General features: G+C 37.2%; 1 protein-coding gene across 2 annotated transcripts; it reads left to right on the top strand.

The window, feature by feature from the left end:
- The first annotated feature begins 5,546 nt into the window (after positions 1–5,546).
- Positions 5,547–11,927, top strand: LOC141601930 (uncharacterized). 2 transcript variants are annotated; one of them, XM_074422240.1, is made up of 6 exons: positions 5,547–8,936; positions 10,102–10,291; positions 10,480–10,619; positions 10,898–11,006; positions 11,121–11,231; positions 11,575–11,927. In XM_074422240.1, the coding sequence occupies exon 1, from the start codon at positions 5,749–5,751 to the stop codon at positions 8,851–8,853; it is 3,105 nt and encodes a 1,034-aa protein (XP_074278341.1). In that variant the 5' UTR covers positions 5,547–5,748; the 3' UTR covers positions 8,854–8,936; positions 10,102–10,291; positions 10,480–10,619; positions 10,898–11,006; positions 11,121–11,231; positions 11,575–11,927. The 2 variants fall into 2 exon arrangements, with proteins under 2 accessions (XP_074278341.1, XP_074278338.1); XM_074422237.1 differs by having other exon boundaries at positions 11,572–11,927.
- Positions 11,928–12,803: the final 876 nt, after the last annotated feature.

Below are 12,803 nucleotides of genomic sequence, written 5' to 3'. Positions count from 1 at the left end.
TAGCCTTGTGTAAAACAATTTTATACTAATATCATTATAAAACGAATTAAAATACTACCATATTAGTAGATATAAATGGTTACTAAAATCTTGGTCTACGATAAAATAGTGTAAAACCATATAACACAAGTAGTATTTGCGCACAGATAACCTCGGCTTAAAGTGGACAACTTCGCAAAATTTGAAAACTCTTGTTAATATCATGCCAATGGAAACACGTCATATATAAACCGTCTTTGGTAGCTATCAACTATTCCTTGATGTAGTTTATAATCGGTCCGGATTCTCTCCATTTTCTCAAAAGAAATAGACCTCTATTTCTTATAAGCGATCGGGATTAAATCTTGTGATGATTCAATACTTGTAACCGTTTTATAAAAATAAAGTTTTAATGGATGAAAAGAGAAAATATATTAAAATATGAGTGTATTAGAAATAAAATGGAGATAAAAAAATAGAGAGAATCCAAATTCGTTTATAACTTGTACAAGTACACCTTCTTAAGCTTTGTTCAATTTTGCCATCTTTTATTTATTTTTTTGTTTTTTTGGTTGCATTTGAACTATGCTTACTTTTTTCGTTTGTTTTTTAGACAATGACTACGCCATCCTTTTCACGAATTGGCTAGGAACATCTCGATGGCTTTCTTGTGGACTTCCGTGATTAGATTTTTCACCATAATAATGGATTAATTTAAACAAGCGATCATGAATTGATGTCCTAGATATTTCATTAGAACAATGTTAAGTTTGAATTTCATCTGCGATTTATATTTGAAATACCGAATCTTACAGTATTTTTCACTTTATATTATCACGATGAGGTTGGAAGGTAAGTATTTTTCGATTCTCAATTTGAAGTCCATCAAATTTCAATTACGATGTTGTCAAGGTGGACAATTAATCAATATCGCTTAATATAACAAATGTTGTACTCCCTTCATACCACACCAATGATAATATTGACTTTTTCACACTTGTTGAGACACGTTTTGCAACGTAAATATCTTTTGTTACACATTATTAAAAATTATAAAAATTTGATATTCTTATAGCATTTATGACGATAAATCAAACAAGATCTCACATGAGTATATTTTGTCTTATAAATTAAGAATAATATCGAAGATTCCCTACGACCATGAATAGTGGCAAAACGGTCAATGTTACCATTGGTTTGGTATGAAGGGAGTATGATATTTTGAGCTAATGAAAGGTAAATTCCAAACTATTTACGGATGAGTGAGTTTTACTATTGTATAACGACCCGACTATTCATCATATTCTCAATTAATTTTAGGATGAACCTATCTTGAACTTATCAATTACTCCCTCCTATTCACTATATCCTTCCCCTTTTCTTTTTGCATAAGAAATAAGATAGTGAATTTGGACCACGCAAAACACACTACCCCACATGCAATTAATTTTGGACCACACAAATTAATCCAAAAAAGGAAATAAGGAAGAAAACCCGAATAATACAAATAAAAAAATAGGGAAGAATATAGTAAATAGGAGAGAGTATATCATTTCTCCTCCATTTGTGGAGCCTTGATAACAAAATGTCTAATGTAATTATTATTTGTAAGGGTTGATCATGGGTAAGGCCTGACTATCATGGCTCAAACCTAGCCTATGTAGGTAGGTGGGCTAAGAGGCTCCTTCAAATTTGGCCCAAACCCGGACTAGATAGACGAAAATTAAGTTTTTATAGACTTTTGATTGTCTTGTGCGGGCCAGAGGGGGTGATTCGGGGATGGCGCAAGCGGGGGAGAGGGTAAGGCTAGGCTAGTTTGCACCTTTATCAAGGTCTAGTTACGTTGTGCTTATTTGTGTTCGGTTGAGATTGTTTCAATCCCAAAAAATAAAACTTTTATTAAGATTGAACAACGTTATCAAAATAAATTTATAAAACCGTTTCAACTAGGAATGACAATGGAATCTAGAGCCTAACCAAATCCGTAAAACCCTACCCTAATGTATAGGATATGAATCCTAAAATTTTGGACCCTTTGAATATGGTTGGCATATGGGTCCAGTCGTTTAAAAACAGGTTTGGATATTTACCCAATCAAACCCATATCCTACCCTAAACACATTTTTATTACTCCGTATTAAAAAGAAAAGAAAAAGTTGTGGGACTTTTTTTTTTTTTTTTTTTGTCAGAGTGAAAAAGGAAGGCTTATAGCATTCCCAAAATTACATAACGAAACAAGCTACTTGACTAAATAACGCTAGAAGCCCGAGTAGCAAATCTAGCGATATAAAGCCAAAACTAAAGACTACTTTAAACATTAGAGGAGGATAATGTCGGAAAGAAAAGTCAGGTTGATGGAGTACGAAATAGAAGTTGCAGTCATCGTTGTCAACATCTTGCACACATCTAGCATCTTCAGAATGTCGCCGATACATGTGAGTTGCGGAGAGCTAGGCAAAGACCAGGTGTACTTACGCCACAAGAGCGTAGAAAGGAAAGGTGGATTGTAGACCATTGAAACAGCCTACATCCGGTGGAGACTGAACTCCTACTACACCTTGGTGAAGGAACTCTACAGTCACACATATGCCAACAAACCAAAACATACAGCGAGCACAAAGACCATATCAAAAGACGCCCGTCAACCAATCTTCTGTCCATTTTTGCTACCAAGCATCGTCTTGTAACGAATCCAACCCAGACAGGACATAAATCATCCACTAGAGTCTCATAATTGAAACTTATTATGACTAAAAGCAAATTAACTAAAAGAGACAACCCATGGATAAGAGGACAGGACACCTCAAACATCCATGAATGAACCACTAAGATAAACCTATAGGAGGTTATTATTTGAAAAAATAAAAAGCAAACGAAACCAAGAAGAAACATTATACGGAGATAAAGACCACCGCGTCCAGACCAACCAACAACATTGCCAGACCCCGACTTCACCCTACCCCGCACATCTCAAACAAAGAAAGCCCCATCAAACATGCAGACACACAAACAGAACCACCACCACCACCAATCCACCAGGAACCTAACTCAAACCAACAACATCAAGACACAGCAAGCCGAAAAGGAAAAAGGCCCCGACTACCACCAGGAAGACCAGAAAAGGACCCACCACCATAAACATCCACACGAAGAAAACAAGATCTCCAAAAGCTTAAGTTCCAAAGACCCGAACCACAACTGTCATAACACATGCATGCAACACCCGATTCACCAACAACACCTCCCAGGACCACCGCTTAACATGCAAACAAACCAAACAACGGAACGACACTGACATCAACAAGTGAAAAATGAAACGGGACGATAGGTGGGGGGAATGGGGGGATCACCATATCAAACCCAAATCACAACCACAACGACAAACAGGACGCATCGGACACAGACAAAACACTAAACCAAAGGTGGGGGGAATGGGGGGATCACCTCTGGGTTGGAAAAAAGAAACGGCGACAGGACAAGGTAACGGAGGGACGGGAACGACAAGGGGGAAACACCCCAGAAACATGCAAGGACACGGATGACAAGACAGACGGAGGGAAAGGAAACAGAGAAGGAGATCCATAAAGAAACCGAACCACGGCAGCCCCGCCTCCGGCAAGTAAAACCGGAGAGAACAAACTGGGGAGAAGATCAAAATAAGATAGGGTGAGAGCCAAATCGAGGTCCCTGGCAGCCGACAGCCCCACCCAGCAATGAAGAAGGCAGAAAAGGAACCGCGGTGGAAGGGAACGGTGGAAGAACAAGATGCATAATGGGGAATTTCAAGGGACGAGATGTGAAGTATCGCCGGAGATAGGCTTTGGGAAGAACCCATCTCCGGCGATAGGGAAAGGGAAGAAGAAGGGGGCAATGTGTGGAGGGTGGAGGCGGCGGAACAAGGAGGATGGGTTAAGGGTGTTTTATTTGTTTTAAGAGAGATGGAAGAGAAAAGTTAGAGAGAGATAATGTTGTTGTTGTCAAGTTGTGTAGTACACAGTTGTGGGACTTGAGATTACTAAGAGTGACTATTTTATTTCATTTTGTCCAACATATAGAGATGAACACCGTCATTATGCAAAAGTTGTAAAATATTTTGTAAGACTTGGTTTTCTTTGTTTTCTAGGAGTATATCAAGTTACACCATCTAGTTAGCCATTTTAGTATTACTTTGGCTGATTGGCATTTGACAATACCACACTAACGTATTCTCCACGAGTGATATGTTTTTTTTTTTCAATGGGATGGAATTTGGACACACATTGTTACCCAAATTCGTAGGGTATAAATATGGATCTAGCTATTTTGGACTCATCGGATATAGGTAAGATATAGACCTGTCAAACGGGTCGTGCAGGTCGGGTCCCAGGTCGGGTCAAAATACGGGTCGGGTTATATACGGGTCAACTCAGATACGGGCCGGGTTATACGGATTACGGATCGGGTTAGGATCAGAATACGGGTCAAGAAGTAATTTTTAACGTCTTTTTTAAACGATTTTTTTAATTTAATTTTTTTTTAAAAAAAGTAAAATATATTTAAAATTATTATTTTAATCATATTCATTTTATACAATAATTATATTGATATAATTATTAAAATAAAGTTTTTTTAATAATTATTTTATTATTAAATATTATAAGAGTTATATAAAATTGACTTTTTGGTTGAATTTTTAATTTTGAGTAATAAAAAATAATTTTTTAACTATATTTTCAAATATAAATATTAATATTTTTAATAAAATTCATGATTTTCCCTTGACCCAACGGGTCGACCCGTTCGGGTTAGGTCTCGACCCTAAAATAACGGGTCATTTCGGGTTCGGGTCCAACGGGTCGCGGGTCGAAAAAACCGAGTTTGTAACCCTAAAAAACGAGCCGGGCGGGTCGAGTTTTCGGGTCGGGTCGAATTTTGACAGGTCTAGTAAGATATGAGTCCAGCATTAGTAGTATACTAGTATGATATAGGTGTGATCATTAGGACCCTACTAGACTCAGCCCCATTGTAGTCTCAAGACTCTCAACCATGCCAATGTAAGTATGTAACTCCTCCTTAGGGGAAAAAAAACTTTAGCAATCTCTTTAAAAAACTAGGCCATGCCAATGTCCTGGCCTTTGAACTCCAGAAACAATATCAGCCTTACAATAACCTTTCCCAGAGATTTCATTTGACATACACAGAAGCCATAATGTTCCTTCCAACAAAAACCTAAACCAAAAATTCACAATAGCCCACTGCCCCCTATTTTACATATCTTGTTCTCAATTTTCCAAAGTCCATGCTCAATTCCTTCTCTTCTACTTCTTCCAATTCACGATTCCTTGCATTTGTGCTCATTCATAAAATATTTGTTTATCGATTAAGTTTAATTGGTTTATTTGTTTGTCGATTAACGAGTTAAAATATTGTCGAGAGACGATCTTGTTTATCGATTACGTGTTTGGGATGGAAAAGGTGTTTGTGAACGATAATTAGTAATTTGTCAACATGAATAACAACCACCAAACCTAGTACCCAAACACAAAAGCCATGATGTTCTTTCCAACAAAAACCCAAACCAAAAACTCATCATAGCCCATTACTCACTCCATTTTCACCCATCTTGTTTTTCAATTTTCTAAAGTCTATGCTCAACACCTCCATCTTCTTCTTCTTCCTCCAATTTTTGATTCCATTTTTCCATCACCTTGTATGTCTCACTTAATCACTCCATAAACTATGCAAACTCACAAACAAAAACACAAACACCATTTAACTTAACTAGATTAAATGGGGTATCAATATCACTTGATGTTGTTTCCCCTTAGAAAACATTCAACACTAAAAAGAGCATTCTTTCTCTCTATATCATCCTACAATTTCACCACATTTAATCCTTCAAATGTGAACACCATTGAAGAGATTTCAAACCTTTTAAAGCACAGTAATTGGACCATTTTAATGGAGTCTTCAGATATTAAAATGAAGCTAAACCCGGATGTAATCCAATCTGTTCTTCATCAAAATCAGTTTTTTGATCCAATTCGGCTATTGGGTTTCTTCAATTGGTCCCATTCTCAATTGGGTATTCGTCATAATTTGATTTCTTTCTCGATTTTAGCAGTTTTGCTTTGTAATGCTAATTGTTTTCGTCGCGTAAATGGGGTTATAGAATGTATGATTGAGACTAATCATCCACCTTCTGTGATTTTTGATGCAATTGATAAATGTGTTAGGGAATATAGTAGGTGTGATTCTTCTAGTTTCGAGGTTTTTGATATATTGATTAATGGTTATAAGAAGATTGGTTTGTTAAATGAAGCTGTTTGTGTGTTCTTGTGTGCTAAAGATTGTGTTTTTTTGCCTAGTTTAGTGTGCTGTAATTCATTGTTATCTGATTTGTTGAAGAAGAATATGATGGAGTTGTTTTGGAGGGTTTTCGACAAAATGTCCAAGGTAAATTTGGGTGCTGATGTTTACACTTACACAAATTTGATTAGTGCTTTATGTAAAGAGGGGAAGGTTAAGGAAGGTAGGATGATGCTTTCGGAAATGCGACAAAAGGGGTGTAATCCTAGTTTAGTTACTTATAATGTTCTTATTAATGGTTTTTGTAGAGCCGGGGTCATGGATGAAGCTTTGATGCTTAAAGAGTCCATGGCCGAGAATAATCTAGTTCCCGATAGTTATACTTACTCGATACTCATTGATGGATTTTGTAAGGATAGGAGGCCTCATGATGCGAAAGTGCTTTTGGAGGAAATGGTTGGGAGGGGTTTGAAGCCTAATCATGTTACGTATACGTCTTTGATAGATGGATTCATGAGGGTGGGTAATGTAGCGGAAGCTTTTAGGATTAAGGATGAGATAACCGCTTGTGGAGTGAAGCTAAATTTTGCAACATATGCTGCGATAATTAATGGCATGTGTAGGAGTGGCGATTTGGAGAAGGGAAAAGATCTTTTGGAGGAGATGCTTGGGTTAGGATTGAGCCCTAATTCTCAGACTTATAGCTATTTGATTGAGGGATACTGTAGGAGGAATAATATGGACAAGGCTTATGAGTTGCTTGATGAGATGAAAAGAAGGAATTTGTCTCCTACAATATTTACGTTCAATTCAATCATCAGTGCTCTTTGTCATGCTAGAAATCTTGAAAGTGCATATAAAGTTTTAGGAGAAATGATAGGATGTAATGTTCAACCAAACGTGCTTACCTACACGACATTAATCAAAGGGTATATTAATGGGGGTAAGTTGGGGGAGGCAACTGATATATTCGCAGAAATGAAAGAACGTGGCATTGTTCCTGATGTCTTTTGCTACAACTCTCTCATAATGGGTCTTTGTAAGGCCGGACAAATGGAGGGCGCACAAACTTATATGGATGAGATGGTGGGGAGAGGATTAAAATTAGATGCATTTACTTATGGGGCTTTTATTCACGGATACTGTAATGCTGGAGACATGAGTACTGCCACACGATACCTAGATGAGATGTCAAGCTTTGGTATCACTCCAAACGATTTTATATTTGCCGCTTTTATTGATGGACACTGCAAGAAAGGAAATATGGATGGGGTCTTCTCAACGTTTGAAAATATGCTTAGTCAGGAAATCCTCCCTAAACTTCTTGCCTATAGCGTGCTCATTCACGGTCTTTCCAAAAACGGAAAGATGCAAGAAGCAGTACAGGCATTCTTGGAACTAAAGGCCAAAGGTCTCGTTCCTGATGTATATATCTACAGTTCTCTCGTCTCTGGATATTCCAAGCTAGGAGATATGACAAAGGCTCTAGAAATTGTAGAAGAGATGAAGGAGGAAGGCGTTCAGCCAAATATTGTAACTTTTAATAGTTTGATTAATGGACTATGCAAATCTGGGGAAGTCGAGAAGGCACAACAACTTTTTAATCAGATAACTGCAATGGGACACGCTCCGAACAATGTGACGTATGCTACTATCATAGATGGATATTGCAAATCTAACAGCATAAAGGAGGCATTTAGGTTGTTTGATGAAATGATATCAAAAGGTCTCATGTGTGATAGCTTTGTCTATAATTCCCTTATCGATGGATGCTCCAGAGAAGGAAATTTGGAGAAGGCGCTGTCTTTATTTCAGGAAATGCTGCATAAGGGGCTTGCTTCGGTACACACGTATAATATTTTAATTGATGGGTATTGCAAATCAAATAACTTCATTGAAGCAAATAAGCTCTTCCAAGATATGATTAACATAAAAATTTCACCCAGTAATGTAACTTTTACGATTTTGATTGATCATCACTGCAAAATGGTAATGATGGAAGATGCGGAAGGTCTCTTGTTGGAGATGCAAAACAGGAATTTAAAGCCCACTATCATTACTTATGCCTCACTCTTGGATGGATACAACAGAGTGGGTAATGGATTGAAGATGGTGTCTCTTTACAACGACTTGTTGACTAAGGGATTTGAACCTGATGAGGATATTTATTCACTTATGGCGGACATGTATTGTAGAGAAGAAAATTGGATGGCCGTGCTTCAAATGTTTGATGAAATATCTCTAAAGGGACTGTCCTTGAAGCCAAATGTATCTAATACTTTACTAGAAACCCTATGCCAGAAAGACCACTTTGCTGAAGTACTTAGTTTACTTGACGATATGGGAGAGGAAGGTCTCATGCTTAGTTTGAGTACTTGCACCAGCTTAGTGCATGGTTTTCGCCATTCTAGACATCCAGAGAAAACGGAACGAATTCTTGAGACTATGATGAAATTTCAATGGGTTCCGAGCACCCCTGGTTTGAGCGAGGTTCATGATATCAAGTTTGATCAGAGTTTACAGTGTTCTGAAAGCCTTTCAGTTCCCAAGCCATTAAGTGCCGTGACTGCTGTCTGCCAGGTTTAAGATTGATCGTAAACAAAACAGCTTAATACTTTCTTGCTTCCCGCAGGCATACTTCGAAGTTCAGAAGAATCGGTAAAGCAAATGTGAGTTAGCTTTCTCCACCTCAAGGCCTTTTATCATTCATCTCTGTTTTCTCAACTTAGTTATATTGGATTATACCTTATACTGTGCGTTCTATTGCCTTTTATTACTGTCTGCTGTCTAGACATACTTCTAAGTTCTAACTCAGAGTTGGCCCTGAATTGGACTTTCTAAAATTTATATCTTGTTAACATATTTGTTGAGTGGTAAATATTAAATCATGTAATGCGGAAAAATGGATTGTCGAATTTTAATTTGTGTTCATATAGTGATGGCAGAAGAATCTTTATTCTTTGGCTTTGAAATTTGATGGAATAAACCGGAATGACTCTTGTATCATGGTATCAATGCATTTTACTACGCAATTTTCATTATGAGTCATCCTGAAACAACCTCTTAATGTTTTGACACGTGGATAAAGCTGTGTGCCTGTGTAGAACTGTAGATTCCCCTTGCCCTGCTACAACTGGAAGCCATTGAGGCATTTGGGTAATGACAGATTTTAAAAAAGCTAGTCGTGGTAGGAGGTGATCTTAGATAATCTTGTAAGTAGTTCTATACCCTTACGACCCCTTGATATTAGGTTACGGAGTAATGAATGGAGAGAATAGTAACAAGGATTTGTTCATTTATATATTTGAAAAGAATCCATCGACAAGTGATGTATGCTGTATGTTGTTGTTCTTTTCCCTGGGTTGCTAACACCATCACTGAAGGGGTAATAGATTAATGGGTTATCATGGGAATGAATAAATAATAAAAACAAAGGATTGCCAATTTTAACCATTGCTTTCATTTCTTACGGACCCTTTCTCACCATAATTTCCCACAATATCCAGAACAGTATGCTTTTTCAATACCCATAGCTAGAGTGCTGGAACTTTCCTGGTGTTCAACTTTGAATTTTCCTTTAGAAAAACTAGAATTTTCTGTCTTGAGATTTTGCAACATTGACCGTCGTGGAGTAGTTAATCACACTAGTTAGGTAGCTGAGTAAGCAATTTTGATTTCAAGATAATCATTGCTTTTTGGTTATGGTCTTTGGCATTACAAAGCGTCTTGAGGACCAGTAATGAGCTAAGTCTGTAGAAGATGTGGATACTGCTGATTTTATAAAGCTTTGATAGATTTGTATTTGATTATCTTTCTTATTTCATATATATTTAGGAAATTCATCGCAAGCAAACATGGAGAAAGTAGTATCCTTGATTATTGTGTAACGGGCGCAGAAACAAAACCATGTCACTGTTGATTCTGAAAAGAGTTTCAAAGTTTTGCTACGGAGATATTGCTTTGAGGATGTATCTGGAACTTGTGCAAAAGAGGAGATTGATGGTCATTTGGGATTTGCTTTTGCGTAAGTCAGTTTAACTCTCTTACCCTTCTGATACACTTAAACTGAGTTTGAGGAGAAAATAATGATACACACTATTGTCTCGATTTCATCTCCAATGGGGCCGAAGACTCGCAATTCTTTTGTTCAGGATTATGATGAAATAAAACAAAAGACCTCTCTAATCTATTTGCATCTTTTTACTTGTGAAGTGGCAGGCTAACCCGTTATTCGATGCAATTTTTATAACGGGTCTTCTGGAAACACCCCTGCGATGTTGTTGACATAGGGCAAGATTGCATACATCCGACCTCCCCCACCTGCCTCTGGCCGGAGCCTGTGCAGCATTGGGGTAATATCGCTGTTGTACTTCTCATTTTTTCTCATTCCAAAAATATGGTCATGACCTATTCTGTTGTTTGGCTGAATACAAGATACATCACACACCCACCTGGATGAGTAACGACCATTATCAGTACACGCAATATTGACAGTAACCAACCATAAAAACAATAATCATAATAAGGTGGTGGTAAAATGGAATGCCAGAGATGGGAGCGTATTGGACGTTAGATATAAATTTTAAAGGAGCAGGACTCGTGTTTCAACTCTGTGTCCATGCTTTTGCAGGTGTTCTTTCTTGCTTGTGATGAACGGGAAAAGTAGTTCAAAATACCACCAGTTCACTTCTCTTTGATGAAAAGACCAAGATATTATACATTGGGAGATCATCAAAGAGGTAAAATCTACTAGGAATGGATATGCCATGTTCTTAAGCAGTCTTAATGTTTAAAAGGCAATGATGAAGTCAATCGCTAAAAGACTAAGAAATATTATGTTTCACCTCTTTCAGGGTCAAAATGTCAGAGGACATGCAAATACGATGGGGACTTGTGGTGAAGGATGTTCTGATTCCTGAAAGTCTAGGAAATGCTACTCTTGTAACACAAGGAGTTTGTCACAGGTAAGCATTTTTTTTTGTAGGTCGTTTGCTAGCTATGCATGCCCTCGGTCCAGTCGACAGTCTTGAGTAAGAGTCCTTGACATTGTGTGACCCTCAAACTAACTTTGGAACGATATAAATGGGATGAAACTTGAAATTAGTACTCCGTAACATATAAGTACAGAGGGTAGAAACGGTTACATTAATATGCAAGACATTCTATACCCAACTCATAGTACTAACCCTCGTGGAATTTTACGCAATGGTAAGTATAGTCAGCATACCTAGATCTATAGATTTAGTAAAAACCCAACGGAGTCCCATTAGATATGATGTATAACGATATTCTTTGTCGTTTCAGAAGGCAATCTTCAGGAGAATCATCTGTTTCCAAGTGCACTGCAGAGCTTTAGAACTGGTGAACCAAGGAATTTACGTGTGAAACCACTCCTTATGGTCTTCGGATGCTAAAAGTACTTGCAGATGAACATAAGTTGGATTCTAACATTGAAAGTGTTGATTTTCAGCAACTGCATGTTTTTTATTGCGAAGTTCGCTGATATTCTTTAACAAAATATGACAAGTTGTGTACACTAATTTTTATATGAGACAGTCTCGTAATGAGACCTTCCCCATTGTCTATTTTTTTTCGGAAAAGGGGAGAAGTTGGTTTCACAACTTCCATAAAGACCTGGAAATACAATTCACCAATGTCTCTGAATTCTGAAAGCCCCAGTCCCCTACAGTAAAGTTGCTCCATGTTGGCTATTAATTCCTGCAAAGTGCTCGTTTTTCCAAACGTTTTGAGGGGAAGAATATTCAACTTTGTGTTTGCTAACTCAAATACTCCGTAGTAATTTACAGGCACCAAAAACAGATTTAACTCGTTTTACACACTTCATTTATAACATGAATAACAAGTACATCCTCTACCCTCTCTCTTAGATATACCATATACCGTCCATTTTTCATTATTTAACTATTTAAGTATTATCTTTCCATTTTTTCTGTAGTTTTCATCATTTCGGAACAATTATCGGAACTATTACTTCCCCCTGTGTAAATTCATTATTACTTGCAATGAAATATTTTAAGTTGGAGGGATACATATGAAATAACCTTCTTATAAGTTTTCCCAAAAAACTCGCCCGAGCCATAGCCGGGTCTGTGTCCCTAAATCCTAAGAGACTAATTGTCAATTTGATAGGCTGAATTGGGGTTTATCTATTTTGTTAATTTGTCAAATAAAGCCAATGTAGAACAGTACTAAATTACCAAAATGATCAAGATTAGGAATAGAAGTTAGGAATTAATTAGGAAGGCTTAACCTAAAGAACACAAATAGGACGCTACCTAACCTAACCCACAAAGCAATACTAAACTTGCAAATTTACAAGCCACAACGTACAATGCAATCAAACCACATGGAGTACACTAATAAGTAATTAAGATGCCTAACCTCTCACCTCTATTTAGCAATGCATTTTATCTCGTTTATTTTATATAAAGCGGTTTTATATAATATACAATGGATACAATTTTCAAGTAATCTTGATCCATATTAATGAAAAGTAATTACGTATTAGCTCATTT

Source organism: Silene latifolia, chromosome 1 (genome assembly GCF_048544455.1).
Source record: "Silene latifolia isolate original U9 population chromosome 1, ASM4854445v1, whole genome shotgun sequence".
NCBI classification, from domain to species: domain Eukaryota; kingdom Viridiplantae; phylum Streptophyta; class Magnoliopsida; order Caryophyllales; family Caryophyllaceae; genus Silene; species Silene latifolia.
Note: the sequence above shows the minus strand (reverse complement) of the source record. Positions and strands in the feature narration are given on the sequence as shown.

Bases quoted from the DNA above. Each gene is read 5' to 3' on its own strand.
- LOC141601930 (XM_074422240.1), top strand. From the start codon at position 5,749: ATGGGGTATCAATATCACTTGATGTTGTTTCCCCTTAGAAAACATTCA.